The sequence below is a fragment of the Dendrobates tinctorius genome, unplaced genomic scaffold (assembly GCF_039654945.1).
Source record: "Dendrobates tinctorius isolate UK_male_01 unplaced genomic scaffold, ASM3965494v1 ptg000046l, whole genome shotgun sequence".
Taxonomy (NCBI): domain Eukaryota; kingdom Metazoa; phylum Chordata; class Amphibia; order Anura; family Dendrobatidae; genus Dendrobates; species Dendrobates tinctorius.
The window spans coordinates 83,884,770-83,906,480 of record NW_027361714.1 but is presented as its reverse complement, the minus strand read 5'-3'; the positions used below and the strand labels follow the sequence as shown (position 1 = coordinate 83,906,480).

The 21,711-nt window shown below is 40.3% G+C and overlaps 1 protein-coding gene across 2 annotated transcripts in view; it reads left to right on the top strand.

Annotated features, from left to right (window-relative positions):
• The window catches only part of CRYBG1 (crystallin beta-gamma domain containing 1), a 429,535-nt gene that overhangs the window by 371,023 nt on the left and 36,801 nt on the right, over positions 1–21,711 (top strand). For both annotated transcript variants that reach the window (XM_073576084.1, XM_073576085.1), the window contains 6 exons: positions 226–376; positions 2,944–3,083; positions 10,917–11,043; positions 13,815–13,850; positions 14,246–14,400; positions 20,784–20,910. In XM_073576084.1, the coding sequence (XP_073432185.1) occupies positions 226–376; positions 2,944–3,083; positions 10,917–11,043; positions 13,815–13,850; positions 14,246–14,400; positions 20,784–20,910 (736 nt within the window). The remainder of the gene's footprint in view (positions 1–225; positions 377–2,943; positions 3,084–10,916; positions 11,044–13,814; positions 13,851–14,245; positions 14,401–20,783; positions 20,911–21,711) is intronic.

The following is a 21,711-nucleotide window of genomic DNA, read 5'->3' as shown; positions in this document are numbered from 1 at the left end:
ATTTTCCATTTTTATTTGGGTCCATGTTTAGAAATGGAAGGGCAATACAATAGGATTTGGTATACGGCCTCCTTTGGCATCATTCCTTTGCAGCAATCTTACAATTAAAATGAGACTTTTGTGTTGACAGGTTTCCTATACTTTACTAAATGGTGCTTATGTCTGAATTTTGGACAATGAAATATTCTATGATTTAGGCTATTTAAAACCATTATTTCTTTTTAGCTGGATACTTTATGAACTCCCCAATTATGAGGGGCGGACTATAGCACTGGAGGAAGGTGACATAGAAGTCACCAACCCATGGGGAGAAGAATCGCAGGATGAAAACTCTCGATCGCCAGTCGTAATTGGTTCTTTAAGACATGTGGTAAAGGTAAATATTTTAAAGTTTGCAACTATTTGACTGTACTAGTTACAGGTTAACAAATTGCCCTTTTGTATGGATAGATTTGTCTTTAAAGCTTCGTAGATTTTATGTATAGTTTCTAAAATATCATTTTTTCGACTTTCCTATAAATATGGTATACCAGAATTTGTAACCTGTACATTATTATATGTTCTCCAGTAGTAAATCCATCCCTAACAGCATCTCCCCTTATTTTATGTGCTTCTTTATACAGTGTGTGTTTGTGATGTTCACAGGCTGTGTTCAGTAATTATAGCTTCTTAGAGTCCTATTTCTATAAACCGCTCCTTAAATGTCAATAATGCTTTAACAAATGTTTATAAATGGGTGAGGTGTGAAGTCACAACTGGTTTTAGGATCCAAATAACGTGGTATCACACACATAATTGCTTACTTGATCATTTTCGCACTGAACATTACTTGTAAAATCCAGCTAATTGTGCTCAATATAGGAAGGTATACATCTTAATAATATTCTTCAGTTGTTACAGCCACCACAATCCAAATATGCCAGCTCCTCTGTAGGTGCATTTTAAGATTGTGCGCAACAAGATAACCTTTCCTGTGTTGGCACATATGGTAATCAGTATTATGTTTGTGAAAAGGGCTGACTGACACACTCCATTCAATAGCTAAGCCAGCCCCTGCTCTGTCACAGCCGATACAGAGACTGAGAAGGGGGGTGGCTTGGTTATTGAAATGAACCAGTCGGTCATCCTCCTTTATACACAGCACTGATGGTGTGTCACACAGGAAATATTATCCTTGTGTTGAGCACAAGCTGAAAGTGGACTTGATTGGGGCAAGTTTGGTAATAGAAATTTTGAAGCATAAAGTCCACCATATACATTAGATGACTGTGGACATGATTCAGCTTCTCATTCAGCCAGTAGCCGTCCAGTATTTCCATACACAGGGAGCGCTCTTTCGACAGAGTACTGCTGTCTTCTCTAAAGGCCCCGTTACACATAACGATGTCCCAGCGATCCCACCAGCGATCCGACATGGATGGGATCGCTGGTGAGTTATCACATAAACAGCCCCTCCAGCGATCAGGACCAGCGAGCAAGCTGGTTTCTAATGTAAACATCAGGTATCCAGGAGCCGCGGCTCTTGGATACCCGCTGTTTACCTTGGAAACCGACGTACACGCTGGTTTCCAAGGTAAACATCGGGTATTTAAGAGCCGCACGACTCCTGGATACTCGCTGTTTACCTTTGAAACCGGCGTGTACGCCGGTTTCCAAGGTAAACAGCGGGTATCCAAGAGCCGCGGCTCCTGGATACCCGATGTTTACATTAGAAACCAGCGTCGCTGATCGCTGGTCTCTCGCTGCCACACGCAGCGATGCGTGCTGGCCAGCGGGAGACCAGAGATGGAAAAATGACCCAGGCCGATCGAGCACGATCAGCGATACCCGGCAGGGGGACCGGTCGCTGATCCCCGTCACACACAGCAATCTCGCTGGCGAGATCGCTGTGGCGTCACAAAATCAGCGATCTTGCTTGCGAGATCGCTGTGTGTGACGGGGCCTTAAGAGAGCCATTGCCACACATGTCTAGTGATGGTTTATCTCTGGAAGACAATGCAATCTTCAGTCCAAAATAGGACATGCTGTATCAGCTCTATGATAGACATTTTCGGTCAACATCAGTCTGTTGTATGGGGGGTGACTTGGGACTATGATATTAGCAATGCCATGTTCAAACGTGGTCACTCCTCTTATGCACTATGTGATCATAATTGTGTCACCATGGCTAAGTACCTGACAGTTTTCCAGACCTATTTCTATTAAAAAAATATTCAGACAGGTACTTGAGCAAGCTAACCTGATGTTAACAGGAAGAAGGGGCTATTATGTGGGGCTTAAGATTTTATCTGCAACAATCAATGAAGGGACAATATAATGTGCTGGACCATTTTACTAATGGATTGATGTCTTCTTTAAAAAGGTTGCACTTTCAGAAAACTTAAGGCCCTGTCACACACAGCGATCTCGCTAGTGAGATCGCTGATTTTGTGACACATCAGCGATCTCTCCAGCGAGATCGCTGTGTGTGACAGGGATCAGTGACCGGCCCCCCTGCTGGTTATCGCTGATCGTCCTCGAACGTCCCGGGCCATTTTTTGATCGCTGGTCTCCCGCTGCCCAGCGTGCATCACTGCATGTGGCAGCGAGAGACCAGCGATCAGTGACGCTGGTTTCTAATGTCCCAAGGTCACAGATACAGCTGAATACAATTGTGTAGCAAGGCTCCAACAAGTCCTCTCTCCTGTCAGAATTTTTGTATCATATGACTGGCAGCAAAGAGGGAAGACTAGCAGGACACTTGCGTGTGTGTGTGTCAGAGCCGCGTGTGTGCGCGCGCGCGTGTCAGAGCTGTGTGTGCGCGTGTGTCAGAACTGTGCATGTGTCATGAAATGAATGTACGACTCCTTACTACAAATAATATTATTCTGGTATTCTGAATACATTAGAAATGTTATCCGTTTTGTGATAACTTGTAAATGCTGGTTTGGATTTTCATTTCAGGATTATAGCGTTTGCAGAATTGATCTGTTCACGGATCCGGATGGTCTTGGAGTTATGACTTCCTATTATGACGACACAGAAGAAGTGCAGGTGTACGGGAGACTGCAGAGAACCTGTTCTGTCAAAGTGCATTGTGGAGTGTAAGTAATTAAATTCATTATATGTTAATTAGATGGTGGGGGTCTTAAAGAGTAAAGCCCCCGTCTCCCATAGTGAGATCGCTGAAGCGTCACCGATTTTGTGATGCAACAGCGACCTCGCCAGCGATCTCGCTACATGTGACACGCAGCGGCGACCGCCCCCCGCTGGATATCGCTGATCGTGCTCGAATGTCCTGGGCTATTTTTTCGTCGTCGGCGTCCCACTGGCCAGCATGCATCGCTGTGTTTGACGCCGACGAGCGACCTCGTTGGCGCTGCTGAACTCAGGGACGCAGGCGGGAATCATCTGAAAAGCTGCTGTGTGACAAGGTACCAAGAAACCGGTGAGGTCGTTATACAGATCGCCGGATCGTTGCTGCGTCACTGAAGAGATTTGCCTGTTTGGCAGCTTACTAGCGACCATTTAGCGACGCACCAGCGATCCTTACCAGGTCGTATCGTTGTTGGGATCGCTGGTGCATCACCAACTGAAACGGGACCCTTACTAAAATTTCTTCTTGATTGTTCATATCTAGCTGGGTTCTTAGACCCCTACTGATCCGTAGGCAATTCAAGTGCCTGCTAACACTGTGTTTCAAGGTTTTGTCCCTCGGACAATTTTGAGTGTTTCTGATTGATTTTTTTCATGCTGATTTCAGAAATTACTTCAAATTTTTCCTATCATGTAAGGTTTTTGAGAAATGATACAAAACATTATAATATTCTGTTATAATTCTAAAAACTGCTCATCTGTGTGCAAGACTATAACTACTATAATGCTCATATGTACAAGAATATAACTACTATAATGCTTATATGTACAAGAATATAACTACTATAATACTACCTACTATGTACAAGAATATAACTATTATAATACTGCCCAGTATGTACATGAATATAACTACTATAATACTGCCCCATGTACAAGAATATAACTACTATAATACTGTCCCATGTACAAGAATATAACTACTATAATACTGCCACTATGTACAAGAATATAACTACTATAATACTGATCCTATGTCAAAGAATATAACTACTATAATAATGCTCCTATATAGAAAAATATAACTATTATAATACTGCCTCATATGTTCAAGAATGTAACTGCTATAATACTGATCCTATGTAGAAGAATATAACTACTATAATACTGCTCATATGTACAAGAATATACCTAATATAATACTGCATCATGTAGAAGAATATAACAACTATAATACTGATCCTATGTACAAGAATATAACAATATAACTACTATAATACTAAATAACATTGTATGATTTTTACATTATTTACACTTTATTTCATGAAATAATTGATATAATAGAAAACAGAACTTAATATTTAGTACAGAAACCTTTGCTTACAATTACAGAGGTCAGACGTTTCCTGTAGTTCTTGACCTACTCCTCCATACAGATCTTCTCCAGATCTCTCAGGTTTTGGGGCTGTCATTGAGCAAATTGGAGTTTCAGCTGCCTCCAAAGATTTTCTATTGGGTTCAGGCCTGAAGACCGGCTAAGCCACTCCAGGGCCTTGAATTGCTTCTTGCAGAGCCACTCCAAATAATGGATCCCATGTGGCGCTCCATACAGAATGATGGACCTAATATAATGCTCATAATGTAGACTGTAAACTGTTGTTTCTTAAAAACCTTATGTGATACAGACTTTTGGAGCACATATTCATGTTCAGCATATTAAAATCTATAAGATACAATAAAATTTTCTCAGGGGACAAGAACCTCCCTGAAATTTGTTGCGCAGTGAAATCAACAATCAAAGTTTAATTAGGCTATGTGCACACGTATGCAGAAAATTTCTGCATAAAAACCGGATTCCTTCCCAGAAACCACACGTTTTTTTTGGCGTGGTTTTTGCGCAAAAACCGCTCGTTTTTTATGCGTTTTTTTCAGCGCGGTTCCAGACATAGAACTAGCCAGAAATGTGGAAAAATCCGCGAAATTAATGAGCATGCTGCTTTTTTTACCGCAAAGCAGTTTTTTCGCTGTAAAAACGCATCAATATGTACAATATGCATAAAAATGAATGGGAAGCTTATTTTAAGCTTTTTTTGAGCGGATTTTTTTGGCAAATCCGCGCGAAAGAAACGCTACGTGTGAACACAGCCTTGCTCTTATGATCTCACATCAATTCCCTTCCAGAAATATATAAATTTATGTCCAGTCTTATCATCCAAAAAAATGGGAATACATATAATAACCACAGCCCAGCCAGGCCGTGAATGGATATTACTGGTGTAAAAGCACTTTTCACGTTAATTTTTATAGTCTGTGGGACTTTTATTCGCTTGTATAGATCATAACAGATATTAAAACTGACCAGCATGTCTGTCCATATAATAGATAGTGATGGAGGCATGTGACCAGTCCATTAGCCTCCTCCAATTAAAGCAGTTTTCCTCAGTGAGGTGCTTTTCCATTGGAGGAAGCTAATGGTCTGGTCACCTGCTTCTCCACCAGCATTTATTTTATGGAGATAAGCACTGGTGAGTTTGTGAGGAAAGCTGCGTTAACAAGAGAAAGCGGATAAGCCCTTTAAATACATAATAATTAATGGGGATATCTGGGACTTTAAATGGTAATATTCTTGTATTGAAAAATTTGTCTTGCAATTTTGAAGGTAATAATAAAATGACAAAAATGCAAAAACAAAGGTCATGTATTTACACTTTTTAAGTTTCCTTGCTTCACTTGCTGTGCACCTGTTCTAGCTACTACTACACAACAGCTGCTCCTATGTACACAAAGCTCTCTGAAATTGCATATATCCTGTTACAATTGCATGTAAATGTAGGTGAAAGCCATTATATAACACTCCTTTTTAGCAAATGCCAATGCATTCTGAGTTGCCTGTACTTTCTTCTGTTTCTTTATGTTTAGGTTCATCTATCATTAGTAGGGTTGTTATCTAAATTCCAGTGTACTGTAAGGCATAAAGCGAGAACTCAATCAGCTATTTTTTATTTGACCAAACATCATCATGACTCAATTGACAATAATGTGACCTCTGAGAAAGTTGCATACCATATACTTGCGTATAAGCCGAGATTTTTCAGCCCATTTTTTTGGGCTGAAAGTCTCCCTCTCGGCTTATACGCGAGTCATATACGCCAGGGGGTCGGCGGGGATGTCAGATCATACTTATCCCCCACCCCCCGGCGCGTCTCTGCAGCCCCGCTTCTCCCACGGTCTCAGGAGCCTTCCTTCAGCGGTCACGTGGTACCGCTCATTAAAGTCATGAATATGCGCATATTCATGACTTTAATGAGCGGTACCACTTGACCGCTGAAGGAAGGAATAGCTGCCAGAGACCGTGGGAGAAGCGGGGCTGCAGAGACTGCGCCAGGAGGGGTTAAGTATATGCGATATTCACCTGTCCCCGGTCCACCGCTGAGCGCCGCTCTGCTGCTCAGAGGGCGCAATAACGCGGTTAGTGTGTGCCGCTTCCTCTGCCTGAACAGGCACTGACAGAGAACCTGGAAGACAGCGGCGCGCATCGGTGGACCGGGAATAGGTGAATATCTAAGGTGCCTGGGCCCTGAGCCAGTGGCGACACCGGCACTTGTCCCCCATAGCGCGCCACTGTCCCTGCCTGCTCAGGACACTGGCACCTGGCCTCCAGCGACGAGAGGTGAGTGTCATTTTTTATTTTTTTTATTTGCAATGGCAGCAGCATATGAGGCCATAATCTATGGAGCATCTTATGGGGCAGCATATGGGTGCATAATCTATGGAGCATCTTATGGGGAATAATCTATGGTGAATTTTATGGGGCAGCATATGGTGGCATAATCTATGGAGCATCTTATGGGGGCATAATCTATGGAGCATTTTATGGGGCAGCATATGGGGGCATAATCTATGGAGCATCTTATGGGGGCATAATCTATAGAGCATCTTATGGGGCAGCATATGGGGCATAATCTATGAAACATCTTATGGGGCCATAACCTTCATGGAGCAGCATATGGGGCATATTATTCTATGGAGCATTTTATGAGGCTATTATTAACCTTTGGGCAGCATTATATGGGGTGTTTTTTGTATGGAGCATCTTATGGGGCCATCATGAACTGTATGGAGCATTATATGGGGCTCCTGATTCAATATGGATATTCAAAAACATTTAATCTACTGATGTCTCAATTAATTTTACTTTCATTGGTATCTATTTTTATTTTTGAAATTTACCAGTAGCTGCTGCATTTTCCACCTTAGGCTTATACACGAGTCAATACGTTTTCCTACTTTTTTGTGGCAAAATTTAGGGCGTTCGGCTTATACACGAGTATATACGGTACTTTGTTAATTTTGCTAATATGTATCTTTCAATCTTTACATCACAAAATACAAGAACAGTTAAAGAAATTGTCAAAACAAAATTTCTTCTTGTCAGACCATTAGTCTTATGTGAGTATTATCTGTACTCAATAAACAGAAGGTGAAGCAGTATCTCATACAGTGTATTCACACCAAAAATACACAAAGAAGTTCTGGACAATGCGCTGAAAAAATATGCTGCAAAAAATGTTTTTCACCTGAGATATTGATCAAAATCACCAATACAAGTGTATGGGTCCATGAAAATCCTTGTGCTATCAGTTTTTAACTTTGTAGTGGGTAGGAGAAGCTTTGTTATTTTTTAGTTATTGTTTGCATATACGAAAAGCACTGATGAAACACTGATACTAAAAGCTGACACACTGATGAAGATCTGATCAAAAACACTGATTAATGAAAATCAGACCTCTTTTTTTGAGTCCAAGTAAAATTACGGACATCTGCATGAGGTTTTAATGAGGTTTTCCCTTGAACAAAGTACATTTTGATCAATAGATCTTGGACTAATGATATGTTCCAAATTTAGATGTGTAAAAAAAAAATATTCTTGTGCTGAGCTAATCTTATAAAATTGCCCTTGCTATGTACTGCTGTTTGCTATGTCCAACCATGCAGTACTGCTCCATTTCATGGTCAGCACATGCCATAGTTCTTGAGGGCTGGAGATGCTGCATAAACGCTCACTGCTGTGATAAAACAGCCAGGGAAATTTGTTAACTGAGAAAGTAGCAAGCAGCTGTGAACCCATGCTGTTAATCTACGTACTCGCTTATAATAAGTGACTTGTGCTTCCTCCCCTGACCAGAAGCTGTGGACCCACCATGAACTGGAGCACTTCTGCATGGTTTGACACAGGAAAAAAACAAACAAACAGTACATAGCAGGGGCACATCTATAGGATTTTCTCAGGAACAAAACTTTTTTTTTTCTAACACGTTCAATTGTTATGCCAAGATCTATTGATTAAAATGTAGTTTGTGGGAAAACCCCTTTAAGATTCCAAACACCTTCAGGCACCACCTGTTGGAGCCTTCTGTATGCAAGTGTATACAATTTCCCGTTAAACTTGATACTGAATCTGTCGTCAGTAAGCATCTTCTGTTGGTGCCTATGGCAACCAGAATTTGATATATCCCATATCTCCGTGTGAAGAGATGCAAGTTATTCATAAGATGGAGTTTGAAACATATAAAGGGGCCCCTTTGAAAATTTTGTATGAAAACTAATAATAGAACATAACTTTGAACATAAAAACAGGATGGTATGAAAAAGTGTACATTCACTTGAAACTTGTGTTACAAGAAATGGCTATAATTCTTTACTGATTTGACAAAGGTGTAGGCGGTGTTTACTATGTGAACAATTACAGGAACTTTGCTGGGTGAGATTTTTGTGCTAAACTTGTTTATTTTAATGTGAAATATGATTGCCTTGCATGCAGTGTATGACATTCTACATCGCTTTGAAGGTTGGGTGTGTGTCCATGATTCCATTCTTGACTACATATTATTTTGATGTTCCTTGAGTTTAATTGCCCTCACACTTACTAGGCCTTTGTTATGGAACGCTAACATGCTTACGCGTCGCCTGCCTGCAGAGGTCAGTTCCAATTGTTATCGATTTCACAAAAAAGGAATTGTAGCTTATATGTTACACGTTCTACAGAATTATGTTGAGCAGCTGACATAAGGGTTATCAGAAGTTAGAATGTGCAGCAGTTAGGACTCCCCCTTCAAGTACAGTCATATGTAAAAGTTTGGGCACCCCTATTAATGTTAACCTTTTTTCTTTATAACAATTTTGGTTTTTGCAACAGCTATTTCAGTTTCATATATCTAATAACTGATGGACTCAGTTATATTTCTGGATTCAAATGAGGTTTATTGTACTAACAGAAAATGTGCAATCTGCACTTAAACAAAATTTGACCAGTGCAAAAGTATGGGCACCCTTATCATTTTCTGGATTTGAACACTCCTAACTACTTTTTACTGACTTCCTGAAGCACTAAATTGGTTTTGTAACCTCATTGAGCTTTGATCTTCATAGCCAGGTGTATCAAATCATGAGAAAAGGTATTTAAAGTGGCCACTTGCAAGTAGTTCTCCTATTTGATTCTCCTATGAAGAGTGGCATCATGGGCTCCTCAAAACAACTCTCAAATGATCTGAAAACAAAGATTATTCAACATAGCTTTTCAGGGGAAGGATACAAAAAGTTGTCTCAGAGATTTAACCTGTCAGTTTCCACTGTGAGGAACATAGTAAGGAAATGGAAGAACACAGGTACAGTTCTTGTTAAGCCCAGAAGTGGCAGGCCAAGAAAAATATCAGAAAGGCAGAGAAGAAGAATGGTGAGAACAGTCAAGGACAATCCACAGACCACCTCCAAAGACCTTCAGCATCATCTTGCTGCAGATGGTGTCACTGTGCATCGGTCAACAATACAGCGCATGCATAACGCCTTTTTGTATGACCAAACAACTCAATCTTTGTTTCATCAGTCCACAGGACCTTCTTCCAAAATGTAACTGGCTTGTCCAAATGTGCTTTTGCATACCTCAGGCGACTCTGTTTGTGGCGTGCTTGCAGAAACGGCTTCTTTCGCATCACTCTCCCATACAGCTTCTCCTTGTGCAAAGTGCGCTGTATTGTTGACCGATGCACAGTGACACCATCTGCAGCAAGATGATGCTGTTCTCACCATTCTTCTTCTCTGCGTTTCTGATATTTTTCTTGGCCTGCCACTTCTGGGCTTAACAAGAACTGTACCTGTGTTCTTCCATTTCCTTACTATGTTCCTCACAGTGGAAACTGACAGGTTAAATCTCTGAGACAACTTTTTGTATCCTTCCCCTGAAAAGCTATGTTGAATAATCTTTGTTTTCAGATCATTTGAGAGTTGTTTTGAGGAGCCCATGATGCCACTCTTCATAGGAGAATCAAATAGGAGAACTACTTGCAAGTGGCCACTTTAAATACCTTTTCTCATGATTTGATACACCTGGCTATGAAGATCAAAGCTCAATGAGGTTACAAAACCAATTTAGTGCTTCAGGAAGTCAGTAAAAAGTAGTTAGGAGTGTTCAAATCCAGAAAATGATAAGGGTGCACATACTTTTGCACCGGTGAAATTTTGTTTAAATGCAGATTGCACATTTTCTGTTAGTACAATAAACCTCATTTGAATCCAGAAATATAACGGAGTCCATCAGTTATTAGATATATGAAACTGAAATACCTGTTGCAAAAACCAAAATTGTGATAAAGAAAAAAGGTTAACATTAATAGGGGTGCCCAAACTTTTACATATGACTGTATTGTTGGGGTATTGTCATTGGTAAATAGAGGACTTGTAACTCTGATTTATGTGTCCATTCCTGTCTTCATTGCTTTTGATATAAATAGATATGTTTCTATTATGTTTATTAATATCTGGGGTCATTTATTTTTTAATTTCAGATGGCTCATTTATGATGAATCTGGCTTCCAAGGGGTGCCATTCATTTTGGAGCCTGGAGAATACCCTGACCTTTCATTTTTAAATATACAGGAAGCATACATTGGATCAATGAGGCCTTTGAAAATGGTGAGATTGTTAGCAGCACAGTTCCAGTAACACCAGTAAAATCGCTACTCCTAAACATTTTTTATTTCATATATTAAGTAAGTAGGATAGTTATTCATTTTTCTCTAATGCCAAGAAATATCTTACATTTCAAATGTGTCTTACATTTACAATTCTGGAGTTAATGTAGATCCCCTTCTCTATTACCACTTCCCCTTTTAGCTGCAGTTACAGTTGTGGCCAAAAGTATTGACACCCCTGCAATTTTGTCAGATAATACTCAGTTTCTTCCTGAAAATGATGGCAAACACAAATTCTTTGGTATTATTATCTTCATTTAATTTGTCTTAAATGAAAAAACACAAAAAGAATTGTCCTAAAGCCAAATTGGATATAATTCCACACCAAACATAAAAAAGAGGGTGGACAAAAGTATTGGCACTGTTCGAAAAATCATGTAATGCTTCTCTAATTTGTGTAATTAACAACACCTGTAACTTACCTGTGGCACCTAACAGGTGTTGGCAATAACTAAATCACACTTGCAGCCAGTTGACATGGATTAAAGTTGACTCAAGCTCTGTCCTGTGTCCTTGTGTGTACCACATTGAGCATGGAGAAAAGAAAGAAGACCAAAGAACTGTCTGAGGACTTGAGAAACCAAATTGTGAGGAAGCATGAGCAATCTCAAGGCTACAAGTCCATCTCTAAAGGCCTGAATGTTCCTGTGTCTACCGTGCGCAGTGTCATCAAGAAGTTTAAAGCCCATGGCACTGTGGCTAACCTCCCTATATGTGGACGGAAAAGAAAAATTGACAAGAGATTTCAACGAAAGATTGTGCGGATGTTGGATAAAGAGCCTCGACTAACATCCAAACAAGTTCAAGCTGCCCTGCAGTCCGAGGGTACTACAGTGTCAACCCGTACTATCCGTCGGCGTCTGAATGAAAAGGGACTGTATGGTAGAAGACCCCACTTCTTACCCCGAGACATAAAAAAGCCAGGCTGGAGTTTGCCAAAACTTACTTGAAAAAGCCTAAAACGTTTTGGAAGAATGTTCTCTGGTCAGATGAGACAAAAGTAGAGCTTTTTGGGCAAAGGCATCAACATAGTTTACAGGAGAAAAAAAGAGGCATTCAAAGAAAAAAACACGGTCCCTACAGTCAAACATGGCGGAGGTTCAATGATGTTTTGGGGTTGCTTTGCTGCCTCTGGCACTGGACTGCTTGACCGTGTGCATGGCATTATGAAGTCTGAAGACTACCAACAAATTTTGCAGCATAATGTAGGGCCCAGTGTGAGAAAGCTGGGTCTCCCTGAGAGGTCATGGGTCTTCCAGCAGGACAATGACCCAAAACACACTTCAAAAAGCATTAGAAAATGGTTTGAGAGAAAGCACTGGAGACTTCTAAGGTGGCCAGCAATGAGTCCAGACCTGAATCCCATAGAACACCTGTGGAGAGATCTAAAAATGGCAGTTTGGAGAAGGCACCCTTCTAATATTAGGGACCTGGAGCAGTTTGCCAAAGAAGAATGGTCTAAAATTCCAGCAGAGCATTGTAAGAAACTCATTGATGGTTACCGGAAGCGCTTGGTCGCAGTTATTTTAGCTAAAGGTTGTGCAACCAAGTATTAGGCTGAGGGTGCCAATACTTTTGTCTGGCCCATTTTTGGAGTTTTGTGTGAAATGATCAATGTTTTGCTTCATTCTCTTTTGTGTTTTTTCATTTAAGACAAATTAAATGAAGATAATAATACCAAAGAATTTGTGTTTGCAATCATTTTCAGGAAGAAACTGAGTATTATCTGACAAAATTGCAGGGGTGTCAATACTTTTGGCCACAACTGTAGTTAACACTGTATAGAACTTGTCATTAGCCAGTTTTAGGTTTGCAGAATTCTCTTATGTGGGATTTAGTGAACTGATGAAATGTGTTTTAGTGAAGATTACAGGATTTTCTGGGGAGTGAAATTAAAGTTATCCACCACCTCAAAGTCATTTAAAAGAATATATTAATAAGTAATAATACATACAAAAAATGGCTTGCCTATATAATTGTTATTGAGCATTCCATTCATATCATGCAAGGCTGTGGAAAACTCAGCTAAGGAAGAACAAAATGGTTATCCTCGACTTTTTGCGAAACGGTGCTAGTGAAAGGTACCTGAGGTCCCATAAGCATAAGTTCAGAGAAAATCACTGCACACGTACAAGAAAAATAATGCTTCAGGTGAGTATTTGATGCTGATAGGTGAAGCGACAAACGTCGTTTTGGCCAATTAATGTTCTTTATCATATAGTCGCCCTTTCAAAAAAGCATCATGGGAAAACCAGGTAAGTAGTGTCACCGCAATGAAATATGACACAGAGCCTATTAGGTCCCGTTTAGAGTCAATTCCCAGGGATACAGAAGTGACTGCATCCTTCACTGTGCCACCAATGAATCAAGCCCATAATCCCTGGAGACCGGCTCCTCCTGAACCCATTGCATACACTGGGCATTGACTCTAAACTGGACCTAATAGGCTCTATGTCATATTTCATTGCGGTGACACTACTTACCTGGTTTTCCCATGATGCTTTTTTGAAAGGGCGACTATATGATAAAGGCCATTAATTGGCCGAAACGTCGTTTAAATTGTTGATTCACCTATCCGCATCAAATAAACGCTCACCTGAAGCATTATTTTTCTTGTACGTGTGCAATGATTTTCTCTGAACTTATGAAAACTAAGCAAAGACAATGAAGACTAAGTGAAACGTTAGCTAACCAGATTTTATCTCCTTATAGGGAAGCCGCAAAGTTGAAATACCCCATGAACCCAAGGTAAGAACATTAGACACTGCTAAATCACTGCATAGAAAAACCAAGTAATCAAATCTTGATGCCACTATACAGCGAATGGATATATTGTAGATGGGTGCTATATAAATCCCTATGTGGAAAGCATCCTCTCGTTAAAAGGTGCAAGCATAATTTTATCATGTAATGAGTATATTGCTGGGTGAAAAATAAAGGTGTTTTTGAACCCTCTCGTGTATATAATGCAAATTGGTGTAGTCATTCCGTAACAAGAGGAGGAATATGTGGCCATATCAAACTACAAAACCATAAATGTGTACAGTCAGCTTTCAATTAACCTTACATGTTAATTACAATAAAAGTTTTTAAAGTAAATGTTAGACTACAGAAGTGATATGTCTAATTTTTGTCTGTTACAGATAGTTATTTTTGAAAAGCCCTTGTTTGAAGGCAGGCAGGTGGAGCTGGACAAAGATGTATTGACCCTTAAAAATTTAGAAATCTCAGATGTTACAGGAGAAGAGGAAGAAACTGCTTTTAACACTGTTGGGTCAATGAGAGTTCTCAGTGGGCTGTGAGTATTATACTTTTAAGTAAAATATTTTGAGGAATAATATCTTGTCTCAACTGTAATTTTACTTTTCCTACTTTAGTTACCGTATTTTTCAGACTATCAGACGCACCAGAGCATAAGATGCACCCCAAATTTTCAGAAGGAAAATAGTGAAAAAAATTAATGCGTCAAATGGGGGTCCATCTTACAGTCCAAATTCAGCTTACCGGGGGGAATCTGCAGCGCTGGTGGGGAGAGGGGTCACAGGGGGTGTTCGGTGGTCCGGCAATAATACGACTCCCATCCCTGACTGGTGTGGTAGTATTCGGCAGTGCTCGATGGTGCGAGGGCTCTGCTGAAATTTTGTGAAAGTCCGGAGCTCCCACACATCCGTTGCTGCAATGAGGTGGCCTCTGTGAAAATGGCCGCCGAAGGCGGCGCATGCACAAATTGAGATCTCGTCTCCCGACATCTCAATCTGCGCATGTAGCGCCTCCGTCAGCTATTTTCCCAGAGGCCACAGCATTGCAGCAATGGAAGTGCAGGGGCTCTGGGCTTTCACAAAATGGCAGCTTAGCACCGCCGAATACTGCTGCAGCAGTCTGGGATGGAGTCATATTATCACCCTGCAGCGTCGGACCACCGAACACCCCCTTTTCCCAGGGCCGGCAGAATCGTCCGACTACTGCTGCTGCCACACTACTGGTAAGTACATTCTGACTATAAGATTCACCCTTATTTTCCCCCCAAATTTGGGGAGAAAAAAATTTGTCGTCTTGTCCGAAAAATATGATACTTGTAAATTCGTTAGTATGACATTAAGACTTGGATCTGTATTTATATGTGATGAAAATGATTATACCTGCTGTAGGGATTCACTCGCTCTTATAGGCATTCACCTTATGTAGTGTTCACACAGGAAATGCAATTTTGGTCCAAACACGTGCCGTTTTTATTGCTTTCCAAATGTTGCAGAGCACCAAAACAACAAAATCATAAATATAAATCCCTAGCAGAGCCAGCCAGGTGAGCCTGCAGTGCTAGGGTTTAACCCCTGCCTACCTGGCATTGCTGCACTGCATAGAAAAAGGAAACGAGTTCTTGAAATACACTTTATGCTGTGTTCACATGCAAAACTTGTGATGTGTTTCCCCCCCTTCCCCGAATTCACAACCTGCTCTTTTGGCAGTAAAAACGGCGTGTTCAAAGTGCCCATTTTTTGGTGTTTTTTCAGTCATCTTTTTGTTCAGATGTGTGCCTTCTCAATAGTACATGTTTAATAAATTTTGTTTTATTCACCAAAAAAAATAGCAAAAACATTTGTTTTTGCAGCATTTTTAACTTTCCCCTTGTTTTCTGTAAGTGAAAAAACACTGCAGAAACACTGAAAGAAGTGACATTCTGCGAATTTAAATAATACTGCGGTTCACACATTCAGTCAAAGAAAAACAAAAACGTGTGCATGAGATTTGAAATCTCATGGCTTTTTCTGGTACTGCAGAAAACAGCTTTTAGTTTGCATAAAAAAATGCAGTAAAAAAATGCTGCATGTGAACATAGCCTTAAGGTGTTGACGTAACAAGTGTAATTTCTTTTTTATCTTGACTACAATCTCTTTGGAAAACTTTGTATATCAATAACATGTTATTACCATTAGTCACATTTGGTCAAACACAGTGGCAGCGCCAGTAGACTTTTTTAGTTTATTGGAAGAGAACCTGTCATGAGATTTATGCTGCCTAGAACACAGACATTGACTGCATTTAAGTGGTGTATGTTTTACTATGAAATGTGGTCCCCGGTAGATTCTGCTGCCATGCAGCCCTAAGCTGACAGTCTATGGCAGGAGACACACTTGCGTTTTTAAAATCTGTAGCATTTTGTTCCATGAAAAATGCATAACACTCGTCTGACTTTTCAGGGAGTACAATCCATTGCTCTCCCCTGGACTTGATGTCACCAGACACTACAAAGGTGACATCAATTGCCCCACTTGCCACCGCACCAGAGCAAGTGGGAAGAGTTTGGTTAAGTGTCAGAATTGGCGCTTCTTATGGATGCATCTTTTCTGAGGCGGTTGAGAGCTGATGTTTTTAGTCTGGGAGGGGCCCAGTATCCATGGCCCCTTCCTAGGCTATTAATACCAGCCCACATCGGTCTGGCTAGCCTTTGCTGGTTATTAACTATAGGGGAACCCGAAGTAATTTTTTGGGGGGCGGTCCCTCATTTTAACTCCTTTACCCCCAAGGGTGGTTTGCACGTTCATGACCGGGCCAATTTTTACAATTCTGACCACTGTCCCTTTATGAGGTAATAACTCTGAAACGCTTCCATGGATCCTGGTGATTCTGACATTGTTTTCTTGTGACATATTGTACTTCATGTTAGTGGTAAAATTTCATTCAAATAACTTGCGTTTATTTGTGAAAAAAACGGAAATTTGGCGAAAATTTTGAAAATTTCGCAATTTTCCATCTTTGAATTTTTATGCCCTTAAATCACAGAGATATAGCACACAAAAACTTAAGTAACATTTCCCACATGTTTACTTTACATCAGCACAATTTTGGAACCAAAATTTTTTTTTTGTTAGGAAGTTATAAGGGTTAAAATTGACCAGCGATTTCTCATTTTTGCAACACCATTTTATTTTTACGGACCGCATCACATTTGAAGTCACTTTGAGGGGTCTATCTGATAGAAAATCCCCAAAAGTGACACCATTCTAAAAACTGCACCCCTCAAGGTGCTCAAAACCACAATCAAGAAGTTTATTAACCCTTCAGGTGCTTCACAGGAATTTTTTGAATGTTTAAAAAAAATGAACATTTAACTTTTTTTCACAAAAAAAATTACTTCAGGTCCAATTTTTTTTATTTTACCAAGGGTGACAGGAGAAATTAGACTGCAAAAGTTATTGTGCAATTTGTCCTGAGTACGCTGATACCTGATATGTGGGGGGGAAACCACTGTTTTGGCGCATGGCAGAGCTAAGAAGGGAAGGAGCGCTGTTTGACTTTTTCAATGCAAAATTGGCTGGAATTCAGATCGGACGCCATGTCACGTTTGGAGAGCCCCTGATGTACTGAAACAGTGGAAACCCTGCACAAGTGACCCCATTTTGGAAACTAGACCCCCCCGAGGAACTTATCTAGGTATGTGGTGAGAACTTTGAACTCACAAGGGCTTCACAGAAGTTTATAACGTACAGCCGTACAATTAAAAAAAATCAAATTTTTCCGCAAAAATGATCTTTTCACTCTCCATTTTTATTTTTCCAAGGGTAACAGGACCCTAAAAGTTATTGTGCAATTTGTCCTGAGTACACTTATGCCCCATATGTGGGGGTAAACCACTATTTGGGCGCATGGCAGAGCTCAGAAGCGAAGCAGCGCCATTTGACTTTTTTGGCTGGAATTGGGATTGGACACCATGCCGCGTTTGGAAAGCCCCTGCTGTGCCTAAACAGTGGAAACCCCCCACAAATGACACCATTTTGGAAACTAGACCCCCTAAGGAACTTATCTAGATGTGTGGTGAGCACTTTGAACCCCCCAGTGCTTCATAGAAGCTTATAACGCCCAGGCATGAAAATAAAAAAATCATATTTTTTCCACAAACATGATCTTTTAGGGTAACAGGAGAAATTGGAGCCCAAAAGTTGTCCAATTTGTCCTGAGTACCCTGATACCCCATATGTGGGAGAAAACTACTGTATGGGCACACGTTGGGGCTCGGAAGGGAAGTAGTGACGTTTTGGAATGCAGACTTTGATGGAATGATCTGCTGGTGTCATGTTGCCTTTGGAGAGCTCCTGATGTGCCTAAACAGTGGAAACCCCCACAAGTGACCCCCTTTTGGAAACTAGATCCCCTAAGGAACTTATCTAGATGTGTGGTGAGCACTTTGCACCCCCCAGTGCCTTACTATTGATTTACTATTTATGACGGGTTTTTATTTTTGGCAGCTGTCGCACGCTAAAAGACGCTTTTTATTGTAAAAATAGTTTTTGCATCACCACATTTTGAGACCTATAATTTTTCCGTATTTTGACCCACAGAGTCATGTGAGGTCTTATTTTTTGCGGGACGAGTTGACGTTTTTATTGGTACCATTTTCGGGCGCGTGACTTTTTTTGATCGCTTTTTATTACAATTTTTGGGACGCAGAATGAACAAAAACCAGCATTTCAAGAATTTCTTTTGGGGGGTGCGTTTACACCGTTCTGCGTGCAGTAAAATTGATAAGGCGGTTTTATTCTTTGGGCCGGTACGGTTACAGCGACACCTCATTTATGTCTTTTTTTTTTTTTTTTTTTTTTTATGTTTTGGCGCTTTTATGCAATGAAAACCATTTTATGTAAAAAATAATTATTTTTGCATCGCTTTATTCTGCGAGCTATAACTTTTTTATTTTTTCGCTGATGACGCTGTGTGGCAGCTCGTTTTTTGTGGGACAAGATGTCATTTTCAGCGGTACCATGGATATTTATATGCATCTTTTTGATCGCGCGTTATTGCATTTTTTGTTCGGCAGCATGATAATAAATCATTTTTTTGCTTCGCTTTTTATTTTTATTTTTTAAGGGGTTCGCTAAAGGGAATGGGACAGTTTTATAGGGTGGGTCGTTATGGACGTGGCGATACCAAATATGTGCACGTCTATTGTTGTTTTTTTTTTTTTTTTTTGTTTTTTTTTATTTCCAAAAAATGAATTTATTAGGGAATTTTTTTTTCTTTAATTTATTTAGCGATTTTTTTATTTTTATTTTTTTTTTAATTATTTTTACTTTTTTTTTTTTTTTTTTACCGTTATTACATTGTCCCAGGGGGGACATAGCTGTCATGTGACAGCTCGCTGATTTGTCACATCACAGATCACTGTGACAGATCAGCGATCTGTCACAGGCATAGAGACAGACTTCCTCATGCCTGTGCTTTGTAGGCACTGAGGAAGCCAGCTCCCTGCAGGCCCCTGAAGGTCCCCATCGCCATCTTGGATCCGGGGACCTGCAGGGAAGGAGACCCCCGCAGCAGCGCTGCACATTGTGCTGCTGTGGGGGGCTCAGGGAAGCATGGAGGGAGCGCCCTTCCTGCCGATGCTTCCCTTTAACCCCCGGTACACCGCTATCGTGTTTGATCGCGGTGTGCAAGGGGTTAACGTGTCGGGGGCGGTCCGTGACCGCCCCTGTCACATAGTGCCGGGTGTCAGCTGTGATAATCAGCTGACACCCGGCCGCGATCAGCTGCGCTCCCCCCGTGAGCGCAGCTGATCGCGCTAGACGTACTATCCCGTCCATGGGCATAGGGGCCCGGGTCCCATGGACGGGATAGTACGTCTGATGTCAGAAAGGGGTTAATAGCCAGTAAAGGCTAAGTATACATCTGTGAGCTGATATAGCCTTGGAAGCTCCATGGTTATTACTCCTTTTAAGGCTTTATACATCTGTTCCCAGCTGTCTGCTTTCCCCCTGCTAGTTAATAAAATGTTGCGGTATCCCACACCATTTTTACAGAAAATAATATAGTAAATAAAAAAAATACATGTACAGTAAGCTACACAAGCACTGTACTAATTATATATGTCACATACATCTTTATATCTATCTATTCTATGTGTGTACATATGTATTCTATCCTATTTAATCAGGTCACTCTGATTTTACTGTATGAGGCAGATGAATTGCCAGCTTCTCATAGGACATCGTTGTGTAAAAATCGAACGGCACTCACATGGTCGGAGTGCTCTGCGTTTTTTTTTGTTTTTTTTTTTTGCACCCATTGCGTTCTATTGGTGAATGCAATCAGATTTCCAATTACAATTGCTGCATACTGTGATTTTTTTTTTTTTTTTTACAATCCGATCGTGATCCGATCCGAGCTGGAAAAAAATCGGAGATGAACACACAGTGATAGAATAACATTGGTCCGAATGTAATCTGATTTTTAATTGGATTGCATTTGTCCAATTTAAACGCAAGTGGGATTGAGCCCTATGTGTATATATAGGGCAAAACCTTTTTGGTGGCTGGGAGTGGAGAATCTGCCAAGGACCTCGTGATTGGCTTCGCGAAGTATATTTTCTATGGAACACTGCAACATATATGGCCGCAATAATTTTAGTATTTATTTTCGTAATCTCAACTGGAGACCGTGTATGCTAATATTATGTTATAAGTATCTTTCATATTATGGCCACTAGTCACATCCAGTCTCTACACAGCAAGCATCCTTTATAACAAAGTGGCTTCGCCATGGCTTGTTCGAACAAAAGTACAAAGATCATGTGTCCTAGGTTTTGATATGAATGGGTTTTAAAACATGCTTTACCCTTTACTCATGTCAGAAAAACTCCATGGAATAAGTGACACTGTAATATTTTCTCTATGATGATGTATTTTGTAGATGGGTTGGCTATGAAAAACCTGGATATGATGGTCACCAATATTTGCTTGAAGAAGGTGATTATGAGGAATGGAGCCATTGGGGTGGTTACAATGGACTGTTGCAATCTTTACGCCCCATTTTATCTGTAAGTTTTTTCTTTGTGTGTTTTTTTAATGTTTTAATATTTGGTAATGCAAGAAATAGGTGTATGGTTGTTAGCTTTACTGTTTTAAGAACAAGAGTATAATGAAGGGACTCTAAATCTAAAATGTTTTACTTTATTTGTATACATTAGAGAATGAAAGACATTGGGAGCATAAATACCTCAAATACAATATGTGGACTTGACATCAAGTAGATTATAAGTCTTGTTTTTGCAAAAAATTACATAATCGTTTTATTAAAAATTATTCAAACAAGATAAATCAAAAATGTACAAATAACCATATAGATAAAGTTGTGACTATAAAAACAGGTGGGCAACAATACAACCATGGGGCAATACAAGAGGCATATAGCACATCAAGGAGTAAATAGGGTCACAATAATATACATGATAATATACATAGTAAGACTGTACACTTCATTAAAGTGTAAGACCCATGGGCATGGGGTGTGAGCATATGCATAAAATTTGTAATATACAGGAGAGGTCAATGAGGTGATTGTTCACCAAAAACAACTATTTTCCATATAAGTATCCATAACACATACCCCTGTTGTTTCAGAAATCCTTGTAATCACAACCTGTTATGAGGGAGGGTAAGAGGTAGAAGAGTTTGTGTGCTTAAGCACAGAAACGACTATCATGGTGTGACAAGTGTCAGCAGCACACATCAGAGAAACATGCCTCTTTCCAATATGCTGTTTAAGCCTAAGTATTGCGCCGGGACCCTGACGCACGTTTTGCTGTGGCTTCCTCGGGGTGCAGTGGTTTCTTTACTAT